At 41.4% G+C, this 17,829-nt stretch overlaps 1 protein-coding gene across 6 annotated transcripts in view; it reads left to right on the top strand.

The window, feature by feature from the left end:
* Positions 1 to 17,449, top strand: part of ZHX2 (zinc fingers and homeoboxes 2) — a 113,317-nt gene extending 95,868 nt beyond the window's left edge. For all 6 annotated transcript variants that reach the window (XM_073330223.1, XM_073330228.1, XM_073330226.1 and 3 more), the window contains 2 exons: positions 8,156 to 10,855; positions 16,290 to 17,449. In XM_073330223.1, coding sequence (XP_073186324.1) covers positions 8,341 to 10,851 — 2,511 coding nt within the window. In that variant the 5' untranslated portion in view covers positions 8,156 to 8,340 and the 3' untranslated portion in view covers positions 10,852 to 10,855; positions 16,290 to 17,449. The remainder of the gene's footprint in view (positions 1 to 8,155; positions 10,856 to 16,289) is intronic.
* Positions 17,450 to 17,829: the final 380 nt, after the last annotated feature.

Genomic DNA, 17,829 nt, shown 5'->3' with positions numbered 1-17,829 from the left:
ACAGAAGCAGGATGCTGTGTAGCTTGATCCCATCTTTGCTACTCTCTCCTTTCTCTCAGAGTTACGCAGATTTCCTTATTGCTTTTTAAGGACAGCTTTCTTACAATTTCTGATGATGTGAGGAAATAACTTTCTCACGCCCTCATATTCTCTGTCACATTGGTTGCAGTTGCTCCTCTCTGGGTTTTGGGCTGTGCTTTGTGCAAATGGGCAGTGTCCCAGCTGTATGGAAAATTTCCACACTGCTGCTTCCTCTGAGGAGCCAGCTTAGAGGGAGCACTGTTCCTCAAGCAGATAATTGTGGGGAAGGAGCCCCAAAGTAGAGATTAAGAGGTGGCCAGTGTTTAGGGCCACAAGTGTTGAAAGAGAGGGATGTGACGGTATGAAGAGGAGCTAATGCTCACTTGTCAAGAGGTTCAGCGTTCAGCCAGTAAAGATTTTGATTCTTGGTCTGATCAGTCCTAGGCTAGAACAACTCCTGAAGCCAGGTCTACACTAGAAACTTTTGACAGTACAGAAATGTCAGATCGAGAAGTGGATTTTTTTTTTTTTTTTTACATTTCTATACTCACAAAAGCCCTATTGTAGATAGTTATACTGACATGAAAGTGGTTTTGCCAGTAGAACTTATTTAGCTCAGGGAACTGGCATAAGCTATATCAGTAAAAGCACTTTTTTGCCAGTATAAGCTGCATCTACACTGGAAGGATTTGCTGATATAGTTACACTGGTATAGCTATACTGGCAAACCTTTTCTAATGTAGACCTGGCCTAAGCAGTGGTTCATTTCCCGCAGCCTGTCTCTCTGTATGGTTCTTAAGAACCCATCAGGAAAAGTCATTGTGAGGGGGAAGTTGAGTTATTCTGACCCAAAGCTAAACAGTAACAAAGCCGTTCACTGTGGCCACTCAAATGCTATAATGTATTTTTAAGAAGATATATTTAAAGGAGCAGGCCACTTTTGACTTGTACACGATCAGCTCAAATCAGTTGTCAGTAGCAGGGTGCGTGCGCACCCACACACCCACACGGAGTTTGGCTTGGATCAAGCTCAGGCATACAGCTGTGTGTTGAGAGACAAGTGATCTCATATTTAACCTTGTTGTCTTTAGCTTTTTGTGTCTTAGAGCATGAAATACCAGGATTTTGTGTTCTAGCACGGCAAGACAAAAAAGTAATATGGCAGCCTAGGTTGAGGGGGTGGGGGTGCAGGAAGGAGGCGAGGGTTTGGCTGTGCGAAGTCTGCATGTCATCCCCATGTCCGGCTGAGTCATGTATGCTTGGCCTGAATGAGTCACTGGTCTAAGGCCTCTCTGCCTAATGTGCTTGCTGGGGCCTAGTTCCATGACTCGTGTGGTGGAACACCAGTAACAACCGCTCATCTTTGCACCCCCACACTGCCTGAGACTGCTTCGGTCAGCAAAAGCAACTGAAAGGAAGGTCAGTGGGTTCCCAAATCTCATGAAACATAAACAACAAAACAGGCTGGGTCGTGGCGAGGGAGGCTGTGCATGACTGGGGCAAAAAATCCATTCCTGGCAAATACCATTGGCTTCATAGCAGGGATGAATTTGGCCCCAAAAAATCTTAGTATTTTTGAAAAATTAAATGAAGGCTGTGAGATGAGGTTTAACTTTTGTTTTCTATGTAGATTTGTTTGTTGCTGTGGAACAAAGCTAGGCTGTAGCTGAGTGAGTTTGGGGTTTGTTTGGTTTTAAATCATTACTAGTTACAGAAACAGCCATCTGTAGTACAACATGGTGACTCATGCCAGCACAGTGGTTCTCAACCAGGGGTCCAGGGCCCCATGGGGGGCCATGAGCAGGTTTCAGGGGGGTCACGAGCAGGTTTCAGGGGGGCCACCAAGCAGGACCAGCATTAGACTTGCTGGGGCCCAGGATAGAAAGCCAATGCCTCACCGCATGGGGCTGAAGCCCGGGGCCCTGATCCCCGCCACCCAAGGCTGAAGCCAAAGCCTGAGCAATGTAGTTTCATGGGAACCCCTGTGGCATGGGGCCTCAGGCAGTCGCCCTGCTTGCTACCCCCTAACGCCAGCACTGGCTTTTATTTGCAGAAAACCAGTGATGGTGGCACAGGTGGGCCGTGGAGATTTTATAGCATGTTGGGGGGCCCCTGAAAGAAAAAGGTTGAGAACCCCTGTGCTAGCAAGTTGATATTCTTCCTTAGCAGCTGATCGAGTTAACTTTTAAGCTGTCTGTGAGGCTCCCATTTCAGAGGAGCAGAGGCAGAATCATTTAACAACTCTGTCAGAAGACCCAACGAAGCTAAAAGCCATCTTTTGTGGGTTTTGATGTCCTGACAAGATGCTTCCTTTTGAAAGCTCTGAGACACTTCTGTTATTTTCTCTGACATTCCCAGTGAACAGCTATTAAATTAGATGTGGCAGCCCCTCCAAATTCATATGGTGTGATTCTTTGAGATTTGGCATATGTGGTCCTCATTTAGTATGAGAACTGACTGGTAGCTTCAGGGCCGGAGGGGGCTTCTTAACAACTTTATATTAATTTATCCCAAATGAGACGTGAGCCAAGGTATTGGAGGGGCAGGCACCATGGACGTCTGAATTCATAACGTCTCTGCACTTTGGCAGACATCCCATCGAGGAGGTCAAGCGCTGGAGACATGTTTTTCTCACCCTAACAGCAAAAGACAATGTATGCATCAGCTGGTTTGAGATGCATCTCCGGGGGCTCTAGAGATTTGTGCCCTATTTTTCTCGTCTTGCAGGCAGGCCATCTCACGTAAAGGTCAAGGGGTCAAGGTGGTTTTCTGTGCCATCACAGAGATCTCACTGATGTCTAGGACTGGGGAGAACCTCTGTGGATCTTTTCCTGCAAATAAACACGATGATCAAAATGGATTTAACTTTTTACAAATCTCTAAAGGGAAGCATCTGATTTGTCTTTAATTTGCACATAGGGTCATAATTTTTTTGAGCAGAAAAACTAATTCTTAAAAAGAAATTTATAAACCGTAGGTTAAATGGGAAAAAAAAAGTCCTTCCACATTGTTCTGCGTAAGAGCTGTTCGAGATCGTGCCCAAGTGGAGCCTTGTACAATTTTTAGCCTTAATCACAATCTTAACTGGAACAGTGTCTTGCTTTCTTCTACATCTATCTATCCATCTGTCCGTGTAGCTATTTATAACGTACCCATCGTGGTATCTCGGCTCCTTCACTCTGTCTGAGCATCCTCATATGCACACACTCAATAAGTCTTGTTTTGGCTTTGATGCCTCTTTGATTCTCTTTCTTTTGCTGATTTTACCACATGGTTCTTTTAGAGAAAATAAAACAAAAACAAAATAAAATAAAACATGTTCTTAGGGAGGCACTGTTGCCTAGTTGATAGAGCACTAGACTGGGAATTGCACTCCTGTCTCTGCCACTGGCCTGCTCAGGGACCTTGGGAAAGTCACTTCACCTTTCTGTGCCTCAGTTTTGGCACCTGTAAAATGGGGATAATGATAATGCCAGGGTAATGCACTTTGAGCTCTGTGGCTGAAGAACGAGGTGGTATTATTATTTAAAAGTAGTGAAGTGCAAAATGAGAAAGGGAGATGACTAGAAACCAAAGTGGCCTCTTTGTCTGTCTGTCTCTCTCTGTTTCTCTCTGTTTCTCTCTCTTTTAATCTTTATTTTAGAACAAGAATAGTGGAAACTTAGAAATAATTATAAAATGTTTCTGCAGTTGTATTTCATTGGGTGATTTCTGGATTTTGCCATGTTATGGAAACTGAAACATGTAAGAGGAATTACTTCAGGGAAATTCTATGGCCCGTTATGCAACAGATCAGACTAGATCAAATTGGTCCCTTCTGACTTTATAATCTATTAATAAACTGACTGTGCTCACTGCAGTATAAAAATGAGTTTCTTCTATGGGCAAATTTGAATTTGTTCTTTTTGATGGAATAATCTGTCCCATATGGAGGGGGGGATAAGGATGGATGGCCTTGCATCCCCCAGCACTTCTCTAACAATTTCCCAGCACCAGCTCTACTACCACCAGTAGTAGCAAAAGATTTCACCGCTGCAGCATCTAACCCAGCTCTGAGTAGATTTAGCCACAATGGTGGTGAAAATACATGAGCCCTTTTTACTTCCAGAAAACAACTGTTTCTACTAGTGACGCTCAGTGGAGACAGGGGCCTGCAGTAAAAGTGGTATGTGACCATGTAATTAAAGTCTGTATCATAATGCACAAGACAGTTAGGCAACCTGAATTCTGCCCCCTCATGTGAACTCTTCAAATAAAAAGAGAAATCTTGTTTGAGTCAATCCAAATGTGTACAGTACCCCGATGTATCGCATCAGACTCTGCAAGGCTTTGGACAGCACTATCCTTTCTGGTGTACAATATCGGTGCTGTCAGGTCAGAGGAATATGGAACATAATAGCCCTGATTCAACAAAGCATTTCAGCATATGCTTAATCTGAGGCACATGAAACAGTCCCATCCCTATTCATTGAAGCACCTAAAGATGTGCTTAATTCCCGTTGAGTCCCAATGGGACTTAACCATGTGCTTAACATTAAACACATCCATCAGTGCTTTGCTGAACTGGGGCCAATATGTATTAGCATACCTCCCCAGCATGCCAAGGCATAGTCTCTGTTAGTACGTAGAACAGAGCTGTCCATACTAATAAAAGGTGATGAGAGGAAGCTGACTATGACCAAGACAGCATGGATCTATGCTGAGACGTCTATTATATAACAAACAGCATCTTCAGCTGTGTTCTCCTCCACACTTTAGCTGTATCATTTTAACAACTCACATTTAGTGAGAGCCGTTCGTGCCCAGGTGCTCCACACTGTGAAATCTAGGTAATCGCTTCACCCACCATTGAAATGCAGGCACGTTTTGGGCTGGGATGCCGTATCTGTTTAATAGTGCACGGTAACCCTGGACAGGAAAACAGTGTATCCAGTTAAAACTGCCATTGAATGTTATATCATTATTTAATTTAGATTCCTCCGATGTCTCTGCTAGGCTCTGGATTCCTCCCAGCATTCAAAAACAGGCAATTAGAAAAATTTAAATTTATTTCCATATAGTACCTTGATCCATAAATTCTCCAATTAATAGTCCCCTTACAAAAATAAAGGCCCTCTACCTACTCATTCCATAAGTCCCCTTCCATATCCAGCTCCTCCATCTATGAACCCTGGCTACCTTTTAGTAAAGATTAGTTCTGCAGCATGCACAGCAGTTTACAAAATCCAGGCTCTGACAGATCAAGGAAGGAAGCAAATTGGAGTTAAGGACCCATCAAAGAAAACGTCCTGTCAGTAAGAGGTGTCAGTTCAAGTGCATGTCTTTGCTGATCGCTGGGAACATGGCATAAGGAGAGGGATCAGTCAACGGGGTCCCAAATCATTCAGTGTTTTATAGCTTAAAACCAGCACCTTGAGCTCCACCCAGCAATTTACAGGGAAGCAGTTCTCTGGTGTTATGTGCTTCTGCCTGATGCACCACACACCAAGTGGGCAGTGACATTCTGCACTACCTTGAGCTCTTGAGTGATCCCAAAGTGAACCAAATCCAGGTTTGATTGTGAATTAGAGAAATGCCTCTGCACCTGAGTGAGATGCACTTTCAGGACCTGAGCCATTGGAAATGTGAACAGCATTTACAAGATTTTTAAAGCCTATTTCTGAAGTAGCATTACCTGAGTTTGAACCAGACAGTTAAATCCATTGGCGTTGAAGCCCATGGATGCAGTTATTTTGGGTTTATACCTGTGTAACCAAGAGAAGAATTTGACCTTTTTTGAGTTTGACCTGGTTTCCAGCAGTACTGAGCATCTATAGCTCCATCTAACTTCAATGGGAACATCAGATTCTCAGCATCTCTGAAAAATCTGCCATTATTACCGAGAAACAGATATTTTCAGAAGGTCTCTGTTATACCAATAAAATAAAAACCAGCAGGATCTTATTAAAGGGGAAAAGGCAAAATGCCACATTTATTGTGAATACAGAAAGAATCATAGTAAGCAGTTAGTTATAGCTATAACATCCCATTCAATTTCATATTTATTCTCACATTCATTCACACACACACACACAGGTTCTGCAAGGTTGTTATCATAGTTACCAGCCTTAGAGTTGCTCATGCCAAGCCACTGGCCAGGTGGCCTGGACATGCGGAGGGAGCAGGGCCTTGTCACATGCTCATCTGATGCTCCTGGAAGTTGGTTTGCAGAATCAGACCCCAAAGTTCTCACTTTCTAGAGTCCATTTTTATAGGAATTTCTTCCTATGCCAGTCTATGGGAATTGCTTCATTGTGCTGTTGCTGAATCAATCAGCAGATGGCACATTCCTGATGGCTCCGTGCTGCCAGATGTTATCTTGTTCTTTGGTTCTCCCATTCTTGAAGCTGTTGGGTGGATTCCAGTCTGCCCTCCGGGAGTCCTCTGGTTATTTCCACTTGACGCCTTCTTCAGCCGATGCACACTGCATTCTTAGGCTGGCACCTCCCTGATCATTCAGTTATTATCCACACCACGCATCCATCCACATACATCCTCTATCTCTATTTTAATCACAATTGTTAACAAAGCGAGATGAATACAACAAAAGATCGGGGAGTCTCTGGGTGCTGTTTCTGTTGTTACAGAGTATTGCTTTGAGTCTCTCTCTGTGTGTGTGTGTGAGTAGTTGTTGTTACAAAGGATTGCTTTGAGAACAGACTCTGTCTTAGAATGTACTAACACAATTAGCAGCTTGCAAGTTTCACACATAGAGGGAGAGAAACAGTACCAAAAACCAAGAGGCCTCTTAATTAGTAATACCCTGGAATTTAAACTATGGGGAATCAAACTCATTTGTGATTTTTAATACAGAACTTCTTTAATATGATCCAACATCTATGTCTCTTTAACTCTTCCATTTACTTACAAGTGAAATTTACACTGACATCAATATTTTGTTTAAGGTACATTAAGTTGTTGTGACACTTAAATTCCATTCCCTTTGTCGGCGCAGAGAGTTCATAATACAGCTTGTGTCATTTTGTTCTTGTTTGCTATTCTACTGACTGGTGTTGATGTCATGTTCTTTAAAGAAATAAAACATTAACTTAAGAAGAAATCCATGCAGAACATCAAATCAAATCAAAAAGGACTTCAAATTCCTACATCATGTGAATCCAACCCCTGAAACAGTTAAACAGAGCTAAGGAAATCCTTCAGAAAATTCAGTATATAACTTATAGTTTGATCATAACACCAGCAGGAACAAAGTACAGTAAGGGTGGGTGGGTGGGGGGGTGTGTGTGAGAGAGAGAGAGAAATGGCCTTCTAGAAATTTTCCTCAGTCATTTTTATCGATTTTCAGTGAAAAGTGTTCTTTAAGGAAACTTTATTTATATAGCTGTAACTTGTAGATCTTCACAAAGGGCTGATGCAGCAATTTGCCATCTATTTTAACCTATTCTAAATCAAAATGTAGCGCTTTGAAATTGAGTGGCTGTGTATAATAAATATTTGCTTTGCCCTAACTCTCCGTCTTTCCATTCTGCATGTACTAACACAAGTGAGACCACCATATATCTTTGTTTAGAAATCACCCTGGATTAGTAACCACGCTCATTCAGTAGCCATATATTTACTATGCAAGCCACCGTGGGGCGTAATGAAGTTTCATATAAAACATACTCAGTTTTAAAATTGTAGACTTAAAAATAATGGTAATAGAAGCTGCTGCTTCTAAAGAAAGATACGTGTATAAATACTGTGTATCTTCTCCCTTGCCCAACTAAATGTGTTGGCTCTGTAATGGGTCTTAAACATTATGTCTGATCATCTTGACTTCTGTTCCAGTGCCATTTTCTACCTTTAATGAATTTTTCATTCTGGGGTGTTCATTCCTTTTGTCCTTTGTCGGCCTGATCCTGCCCCTGAATTCATTGGGAAAAGAATATTAGATGCTCTCATGCCTTGTGACATGTGAAGCAAACAGTGGTTTCACATCCGTCTATCTAGTATAAGGAAAAGAGGGTGCTCAGCATTATCCAGGATTGAATCCTAGATGCACATGTCTTGGGGGCTGACTTTTTTTTTTAAAAATGCATTATAAATAAGAATCTAATCGTGTGTGTGTGTGTGTGTGTGTTTTGTTTTGCAGGTATAATGCAGCCCAGTATGTTTGGGGGTTGGAGCTGACGATCACAGATGGCACTTAAACTCTTTTGGAAACATACCAGGCCATAACATTCAAGGAAAATCAGAGCCATTAGAGGGAGCTTCTTTGGGTTTGTTCCCCCAAAAGAGAGTCACCGTCTGAAACAGTTGCACATCATAATAGGTGCTATGGCTAGCAAAAGAAAGTCAACAACTCCATGTATGCTGCGAACACCTGAACTAATGGAGCAGGCTGTTCCTGAGGACGGAGAAGCCTTAAAAGAAAGGGGTGCTGGCACACCCCAGCAAGATTCTAAAGATTGCTGGGCTGCTGATACAGAAAGCTCTATAAAAGAATGTGAAATGGTGGATGGGAAAGCCCCAGTTGAGAATCAATCCAAGAAACCCCAAGGTGGTTATGAATGTAAATACTGTCCTTATTCAACGCAAAACCTAAATGAATTTACGGAGCATGTTGACACACAGCACCCAAACGTAATCCTCAACCCTCTCTACGTGTGTGCTGAATGTAACTTTACAACCAAAAAATATGATTCCTTATCTGATCACAACACAAAATATCACCCGGGAGAGAATAATTTTAAACTGAAATTAATCAAACGCAATAATCAGACTGTGTTAGAGCAATCCATTGAGACAACGAATAATGTTGTCACTGTCACAAACAGTGGATTAGAAAATGCAGAGTGTGATGAAGCCGTTCATGGTGAGATCAATGTAAGTAAAACCCCAATCATGAAACAGGGAAAGCCTAAAGTGGAAACCAAGAGGGGTCCCAAAAAGACAGAAGAGGGAGGTATGGAAAACCATGTGGAGGGGACACTCCCCCGTGTCATTACAGAAACCACTGAATCTATTGCTTGTATCAATGGAGCTGACCTTCTTCATGATGTATTGGCTCATGTTATGCCCTCTGTACAGCTGCCACCAAATATCAACCTTGTCCCCAAGGTCCCGGTCCCTCTGAACAGTACCAAATACAATTGTGCACTGGACACTAATGCAACCATGATCAACTCCTTTAATAAATTTCCTTACCCAACCCAAGCAGAGCTGTCATGGTTGACAGCAGCATCAAAACATCCAGAGGAGCAAATCCGAATCTGGTTTGCTACCCAGCGTTTGAAGCATGGAATAAGTTGGTCTCCAGAAGAGGTAGAAGAGGCAAGAAAGAAGATGTTTAATGGAACCATCCAGTCAGTACCCCAAACCATCACTGTCCTGCCAGCTCATCTGACAGCTGCAAAAATGCCACAGCCAATTATCCAAACAGCTTTGCCTTGCCAGATACTCGGCCAGACTGGCCTGGTTTTGACTCAAGTGTCAAATGGATCAACAGTTTCTTGCTCACCGATTACACTTGCTGTAGCTGCTAATCACGGACAGAAACGGACAATACAGACCTTATCGGGTGCCCCAGAAGTCAAGCGTCCACACGTAGTTCATGTGCCTGAGGTCTCACCCAAGCTGAATGCTGCACCATTGACGCCAACAAATGACCGAAAAAAGACCAAGGAACAGATAGCAGAACTAAAGGCTAGTTTTATCATGAGCCAATTTCCTGACGATGCAGAAGTCTACAGGCTAATAGAAGTAACCGGTCTCTCCAGAAGCGAGATCAAGAAGTGGTTCAGTGATCACAGATACAGAAGTCAAAGGGGCATTGTTCACATCACTAGTGAATCTATAGCAAAAGATCAGTTAGCCATTGCAGCTGCGCGGCACGGGCGTACATACCACACATACGCAGATTTCACACCCCAGAGGTTCAAAGAGAAAACACAAGAGCAGCTTAGGATTCTTGAAGAAAGTTTTCTTAGAAGCTCTTTTCCAACCCAAGGAGAATTGGACAGGCTTAGGGTGGAAACCAAGCTGAGTAGAAGAGAGGTTGATTCCTGGTTCTCTGAGAGGAGAAAGCTAAGGGATAGCATGGAACAAGCTGTCTTGGACTCTATGGGATCCAACAAAAAAAATAAGGATCAGGGACTCCATAATGGTACAATAAGCCAGTCTGAGCTGCTGAACAGCTCCCAGCTACCCAGTTCTTTGTCCGGATCCGAATCCTCCATAGCATTTAACAAAAAAACCCAAGAGCAGATTCACCTGCTGAAGAGCACATTTGCAAGAACCCAGTGGCCATCACCCCAGGAGTATGACCAGTTAGCAGCTCAAACTGGGCTCACTAGAACTGAAATAGTCCGCTGGTTTAAGGAGAATAGATCCTCCCTAAGAACTGGGACATTAAAATGGATTGACCGATACCAACAGCAGTATATTGTTGATGGTCATAATGAGCAAAACCAGAAAAAGGGATCAAAACAAAATGAAAGTCCAAAGAACAGCAACCAGGTGTCTCGGCAGCACTACCAGGAGCATAAAAAGCTGAACGAAGAGAATGTGGGCAAACTAGTCATGAGGTCAACCAGAGACTATGATCCACCAAAAGACTCTTTGTTAGGGAATCAAACTGAGGACAGATTGGAATGCAACAGCCAAGACGGCCATGGTAGTGAGGAAAATGAGGACACTGGCGATGTGAACTGGGTGGAGGTGACAGTAGGGGATGATGATGCTGTCTCGGACTGTACAGACAGCTGGAGTCAAACTGCACCTGAAGGCCAAGCTGAGTTAGCAGATTTTGATTCGGAAAGTGTATCTGGAGACAATTCCCATATTTAGACAGGTAACGCTACCACTGCCCTGTTAGTCTGACCTAGCCTTAGTCCTGACAAGTGTCAATAGTGCCTTTTAATTTAAATCCCAGGAGTGCATTCCTGATGCATGCTGTGTGTTTACTGGATTTCTGAGCACAAGGGAGGCTGTCCTGTCTTCTGTAGATTAAATATGGGAGGGATTGGGAACATTTTCTTTGTTTGTTGTGTTTTTGGTGTTTGTCATGTACTGGATAAGAGAGGATGCTCGGAATAACTCATTATGCTGAAACACTCTGCCTTTAATTGACCTCCCATAACCTCTTTAGAGCCTGATATAAAGCATGCTGATGAAGCCATACAAAGAAAAAGTAGGTAACCATAGTTACTAATGATGATCTCCAGTGAATAGAGGCCGTGACTATTTTTGCAACAGGTCAGCATGGATCTTGGCTCAGCAGCGGTCTGCCCGGCTCAGAGAAGAGGTCGAGCTGATGCCTGGGCCCAGTTCAAAAACATTCTTTTGTTACTTGCAACAGCAAGTAACAAAATGTTGAGCCAAGTGGGAACAGAAATGGCTTGTGCAAATGAGCTCTCTTCCCCCTGCAGATGAGGGGACCTTTCTAATGTTAAACACACAGGGACATGGGGCAGGCACACTATATTCTAGAAGCCCAAGAATTACTCCAGTCCGAGGCCTGCATGTGGGTTAGCAGCTTTTCTTCACAAGAGCTTCACTGTAAAAGTGAACTGCAGGAGCTTTGCTAAGAAGATTTATAATTTTAAGATCTCTCAAAGTGTAAAAGGAAGTGTGGTTTGAAGACTTGGAACCAGTTTCTGATCTCAGTTATACAAATGTAAATCTGGAATAACTCCATTAACTTCATTGGACTTCAATGACTTCTTGAATTCATTGAAGTTACTCCAGATTTACCCTAGTGTAACTGAGATCAGAATCTGTTACATGAAGTCTCCCTCCTTAAACTTATCCTCTCCTTAATCCATGAGATAAATAAAGTAGCATGTATGTATTAGAAATTTATTGTTAAATAATACCTGGTTTTCAAATTAACAACAATTTTCCTTTGAACTACAATAAATGCAAAACACACGCAAATAGAAAACCCAGAAAATTCAAAGCTATGACTGACACTTAGCCCTGACTACACTAGAAAATTGTACTGTTCAGTAGAACTGAACCACTGTAAGCTACCCATCCTGGCTTAGAGCAAAATCTTCAGCATGTCTACATGAAGCATATTTCCAAAAGTTGCCGGCACATCACCCCTTGGTGATAATCTGAAGATGTAGCAATCAACCATTTTGAAAATAGTTTAAAAAATCTGTACTATCATTAACTAAATTAACTAAAAAGGCCATGGAGATTGCATGCAATGCACCATATTAAAAAAAAATCGTGCATTAAATTTTCAGAAGCTGTAGTAGCTTAAAGCAAGAAAATGATTCTGAGCACAGCAGATGATGCATATTGCATCGAGTGGTCACTGATGGGGCTACAGGTGCATTGTGGGACTGTGCTGGAAGAACTAATTGCAACAGTGCAGATGCAGTTGCCTGTACTTTTAGTGCACGCTACCAGTGCAGCAATATAGGATTAATTGATGCTTAGACTTGTTCTGAGAGAGATTATTTAACAGTCGTGCTGGTAACACTGGTACACCATTGCAACAACTTTTGCATGCAGAGACATTCTTACTGGGATGTGTTCAGAGACTTTTTTTTAAATATAAAACATTTTAACATCAATTAAATTTCAACTAGTTTATCTTTTTGACAGGAAATTTTCTTATAAAGGCTAGAAAAATAAAAGTACATTTTAAGGAAGAGTGATTCCATCATATACTGGTTTGGGTTAATAGCACTTTCACCTATTAGATTGTTCAAGAAATGAAGACTTTATCCTCTGTTAATATATTCATTTCTTAGCACATTGGCCCTAGTGCTGGATAAAAGCCTGAAGCCTTTATCTACAGGTATTTTGTTTTCCTTCATACAAATTTATCACTTCAGTACTCAATGTGAGCCCGCGTGCCCTCTAGTGGCAGAATGTGACATTCTTCTGACATGCTTGCCACTATTTATTGGTATGTTTGCCTAAAAGTAATGCGCTGCTTGTACTCTTCTGGCTCTGGCAACCCCTGAAATATCATTGCAAGCTCCTGGAAGCGCACACAGAGACACAGTGGAATATTCACCTCATCTGCCAAAAACATTATGAATGATTTCAAATTGGGAGGAAAAGAAAATAATTGTTCATTTTTTCCACAAGACAGATTATTCTAATTTTCTTCATTTTTTTTTTAAATCTTTGACCCCTCTTCATAGCAGGTTTTATACAACTTATTTTATTAAAAACTAAACCTAAATTTTGGTCCTAACCTACCTAATGTTGGACCAGATTCTTTTCTCAGTTTAAAGCAGTGAAAGCCCACAGTAACTCAATTAAAGTCACTGGAAATACCCTGGATTTTCCCTACTCAAAATATGCCCTTCCGACATCCCACACCAGCACTATACATCAGTTTAAAACAGAAAGTGACTATTAATACTGTATCTAGTGAAAACGGAGGAGGATTCTTGCTAAGCAGGATATTACTATCCAAACTGGAATTTAACTAAAGGATTGACTGGGAGGGGAATTAATAATAATAATAATTAATAATAGATGTCTAATTACTGATTGATCATTGCTTAAATAATGCAATACCTTCTTTTCCTAATGTGATTAGATGCAATTAAATTGAAAACTTACATTTAGGACTGAGTAGTGTTTATGAACTTTGAAACCTACAAAAATTAAATAAGATTCCATAATCTCAGTGCTTTTTTTCATACCCAGCACGTCAACTGAAAATGAGTGGGTTTTTTTAATGTTAATTTAACAATAGCATTTTAGAAATCCACTCCTAGGTATTACTTTAAATGTTTTCAGCATTCATTTTTGATACTTCTGTTGTTGCAGAGTTCATGTCAAATTTCCCTAAAACTTGATAAAAATTTCACAAATTTCTTAGGTTATTCTTAATGGATAAATGTAATTTTGGTAGGTCCTTAAATTATTAGTAGCTATTTATATAGTGAACATGTTTCTTTAGAGAACGAAAGAGAACGAGATTTTCAGAAGCATTCAGCATTCCCCAAACTGTACTCCCAGTGAAGTCAATGGGAGTTTTACCACTGTCCGATTTTAGTGGGAATGGAGTTTGGTCAAAACTGAATGATTTTGAAAATTCCACCCATAGAATATAAAAAGCTGTATTATTAAGTCATATAACATAGGATCACAAGACCTGTGCCCTTAAGGAGCTTACAGTTTAAGGGCTAAGAATTCACTCCTGCCAGGTGCTGAGTGCCTTCTGCAAGGTGCATTGAAGACAATGATTTTGAAGATGCTCTGCCCCAAATGAGACCCTAAATCCTACTCACAATGATGTCAATGGGCCTGATTCTGATCTGATCTGCACCATTTTTATATTGACCTCCGTGGAATTATTCCCAGTTTACAATTTGTGTTAGTAAGACCAGCGGAATTTGGTCCTAAATTAAATACAACACAAATATGGGGTGGCATGAGAGTGGGAACAGATAATGCCAGCAAGGTTAGTAATTACTGCTGGTTTTCTTCATGCCGCTGTCTCCCACTGGGCGCTCCCAAGACCAGTGTCTCTCCGAAGCAGGGCTTTTTACTTTCAAAGACCACCAGTACAAAGAAGTGTTTTTTTCCCTTTTCTGACAGTTGCATGAGCTTCCTGTTTAGAGTTGTTACCACTGCCTATGAGAATCTTATTCCTGAGCTGCTGAAACACTTCTGTGTGCCCTCTTTGTTCTAGGCAGTCCGTATCTCCACCACAGTCTTCTCCACTACCTCACTGCAGAGGTGGTACAGGATGTTCCTTGCTTGCAAGTGAGTCAGGCACAGAGTGGTGCTTTGCAGAGATTTACCAAAGGCAACCTGGGAAGTGCTTAACAAAGAAGTTTCCGACTCACTGATTGCCAAATGTACACATCACTCTGTGCATTCAGCCCCTGTGCTGCATGGTGCCTGCTGGTGCCCTCAACTTCCTTTGACTTCAATGAGAGTTGAGCACACTCAGCCTGTCACATAACCTGGCCCGGCCCTAGCTGGGTGGTTGGTTTGGTAAAAGGATAGTTGCAATATTGGGGTTTCCCTCCCTTTTCATTCAAGTTCTCATTTCTTTAGGGATTTAGGGCTATATCCTAAAAGGCATCTGCCACTGGCACCATTGATGTCTTTGCGTGTTGGAATAAGGACGGCAGGGTTGCGCCCCGAGTGCTTGATCCTGTTCCCACTAAAGCCAATACAAGTTTTGCCACTGACCTCAGCAGGGGCTGGATGAACCCAAAATGGTCTAGAATGGCCTGTGGGTTTGATCCTGAGATGCTGAGCACTTACAACTCCCACTGAACTCAGTGGGGCTTTTGGTGCTCAGGGCCTCTTAGGAGCAAGGTGTAAATCTCTAAATAGATTAAACAACTCAGCCTGATACAACAATTGCAAATTCCCATTGATTTCAATGTGAGTTTTGCTGAGCAAAGACAGCAGAGCCTGGGAATTTTTTTACCGCCTGTGTGTGTGCACTATTTCACACTAACCAACTGGTTTGCTCTGCGTCCTGAATGATGAATGGTGCTCTCAGAAAATATCAGACTAATTGGCAATATTAACAAAAGGTCTGGAATGAATGACTAGCACAAAGTTTTTAAACATGCTTTAGCACAATGGTGTATGATGGGTTTTGAAAACTGTACCGGATCTGCCTATCTGTCACTACTAGACTCCACTTCAGAGTAAACTGATGTTTGCACTTTCACCCAGACTCAACACTTCACTAATTTTCATATTTCAAAACAGATCTCTACTGTAATAACCTCATCGTAAATTGGTCCAGTACATCCCCACCCGAAATGCCATGAGAACTCGGTGGTGTCTTTTAGTTTGTTGAGGGGTTTGTTAAATCCCTGCTTCAAGAAGAGTCCTTTACTCATGAGGCATTAGGGCCAATAAACCACAGGAAAGCTATCAAGAGTGGGTAGCCCTGAAACTATGTGACATAGAAAGGCCTGATTCTTCATTACCTTGCACTTTGTATAATCATTGACATCTGTTCAGAACAATAGCGTATTATAATCACTTCATAGAAGCGTCAGTGACTTCACAAGGTACAAGGCAGTGAAGAATCAGACCCTGCTAAATCATCAGATTCAGTGAAGAATCAGGCCTATTTTATGTTAGCATTAGAAATCTGTATGGGGAAGTATCAATTAAATGCTCTGTAAATTGAAAAACTCTGGCACGCTATTGGGAAGGCCTCAAAGTATAGTTAATGTAAAATATAATAGCACTATAAATGTGAAGAGGTACATTGACAGTGCAAATGTGTGCTCATCATTTATTAAAAAATAAAATATTTTTAATTTTTGTAGGGATGCCAATCAGTCGTGCTGTCGTGATAATCAAGGGGGAAAACTGTCTCTGAAAACAGGATAACCGTCTATTTTCCTGCTTGGGACAAGATAACCAATGAGTTGCAACTCTGAGTCCAACCACGCTTGCAGAGGCACAGTGAGAAATATCGTGGAGCATTGATATGGAATTGTTCATAGTGCCAAAATCCCACTACCGCATTAAAGAAGAAAGGGTCCTTGTACATAGTTTTCTCCTTAGCTTCCCTTCCTCTCACCCTCTTCCTCTGCTGGAACTGATTTGTACAAAGTGGGAATTTTGTTACCTTTTTAATTGGTGCAAGTTACTTTTTCAGATCATACCGTTGCAAGGTTTGGGGGTTTTTTGTTTTTAGAATTAGTAGTAACCACTATATCTGCTTCGGTTTTAAAATATTAAAAATTTGAAATCTTTTCAATGTGTTGCATCAGTAGCAAATCCTGGATTTTCACCCCAATCATGGTTTACATTTCAGCCCACCGAATGCATCAAGGGGTTTGTGGTGTTGCTTGTTCAGCTTTCTTTAAAAATAAAAACAAACTACCTGCTATTATTTAACTCTCCACATTTCTGTGCAATGGAGGGGCAAATCTCCTTTCCAACTACTGTATCTCTCTCTTGCCCAACCATCAAATACCAACTGGAGCCACAGACCTCTGCAGACCTTAACAGCATGCCTCTGTCATATTTGAGCACCTTTTTTTTTTTTTTTTTACATGCATTACAACCCCAAAAAGGGGTGACAATGGGGAAATGAAGATTCTTCATAAATGAACTTGTTCATATTTCCTTAGTTGGTACAAAGATGGACTATATTTTTTTTCTGCCCTTCAGCTTTAGATGTTGTAGTGTACAACATACATTTCCTTTAACCCTTGCCACTAAATTGTTAGATCAGTCCTAGATCCCCCACGTGCACTTTTTTCAAATAACCCTAACCTTTTTATTTTAGAGTGAGCCAGCACGCATGAGAGATATCTGGTGAAAATGTTGCAATCTGACTAGTTGTCTTTTGGAGACTTACCCATATTTCAGTACACTGCACAAATATAATTCTAGGGAATTGGAATAAAATCAACTTTTCTAACCTGTTGCTCATTTGTTGTAATTCAATAAAACAAAGACTGAAAGTTTTTTGTAACCTTTTCCTCCTTTTTTTTTTTTTTAATTTAATTTAAAATCTCTGCGCTGTGGATGAGAGCTAAATACCTTATTGGTCATGACTAGTCATCGCTAAGAGTGGCTTTTACTAGCCACCTGGGTGGCACTGGAGTGGCTGAGATTTAAAATGGAGCCACTTCGAGCTAGCTTTCTTATAAAAAGGTTGTTTAGTTCATTGTTGAAAGGGATGGTTGGTTTGGGAATTAACTTCCATTTTCCCTCTGTTTACTTAAGGCTAGTTTGTGCAATCCTTACTCTTCTGGTGGTGAGCACTTGCTCACATGAGCAATCCCATTGAGCTGAATGGGTCTAATTGCATGTGTAAATTCACTAATGTGAGAGTAAAAATTGCAGTCTAGT

This window comes from Lepidochelys kempii, chromosome 2 (genome assembly GCF_965140265.1).
Source record: "Lepidochelys kempii isolate rLepKem1 chromosome 2, rLepKem1.hap2, whole genome shotgun sequence".
Taxonomy (NCBI): domain Eukaryota; kingdom Metazoa; phylum Chordata; order Testudines; family Cheloniidae; genus Lepidochelys; species Lepidochelys kempii.
Note: the sequence above shows the minus strand (reverse complement) of the source record. Positions and strands in the feature narration are given on the sequence as shown.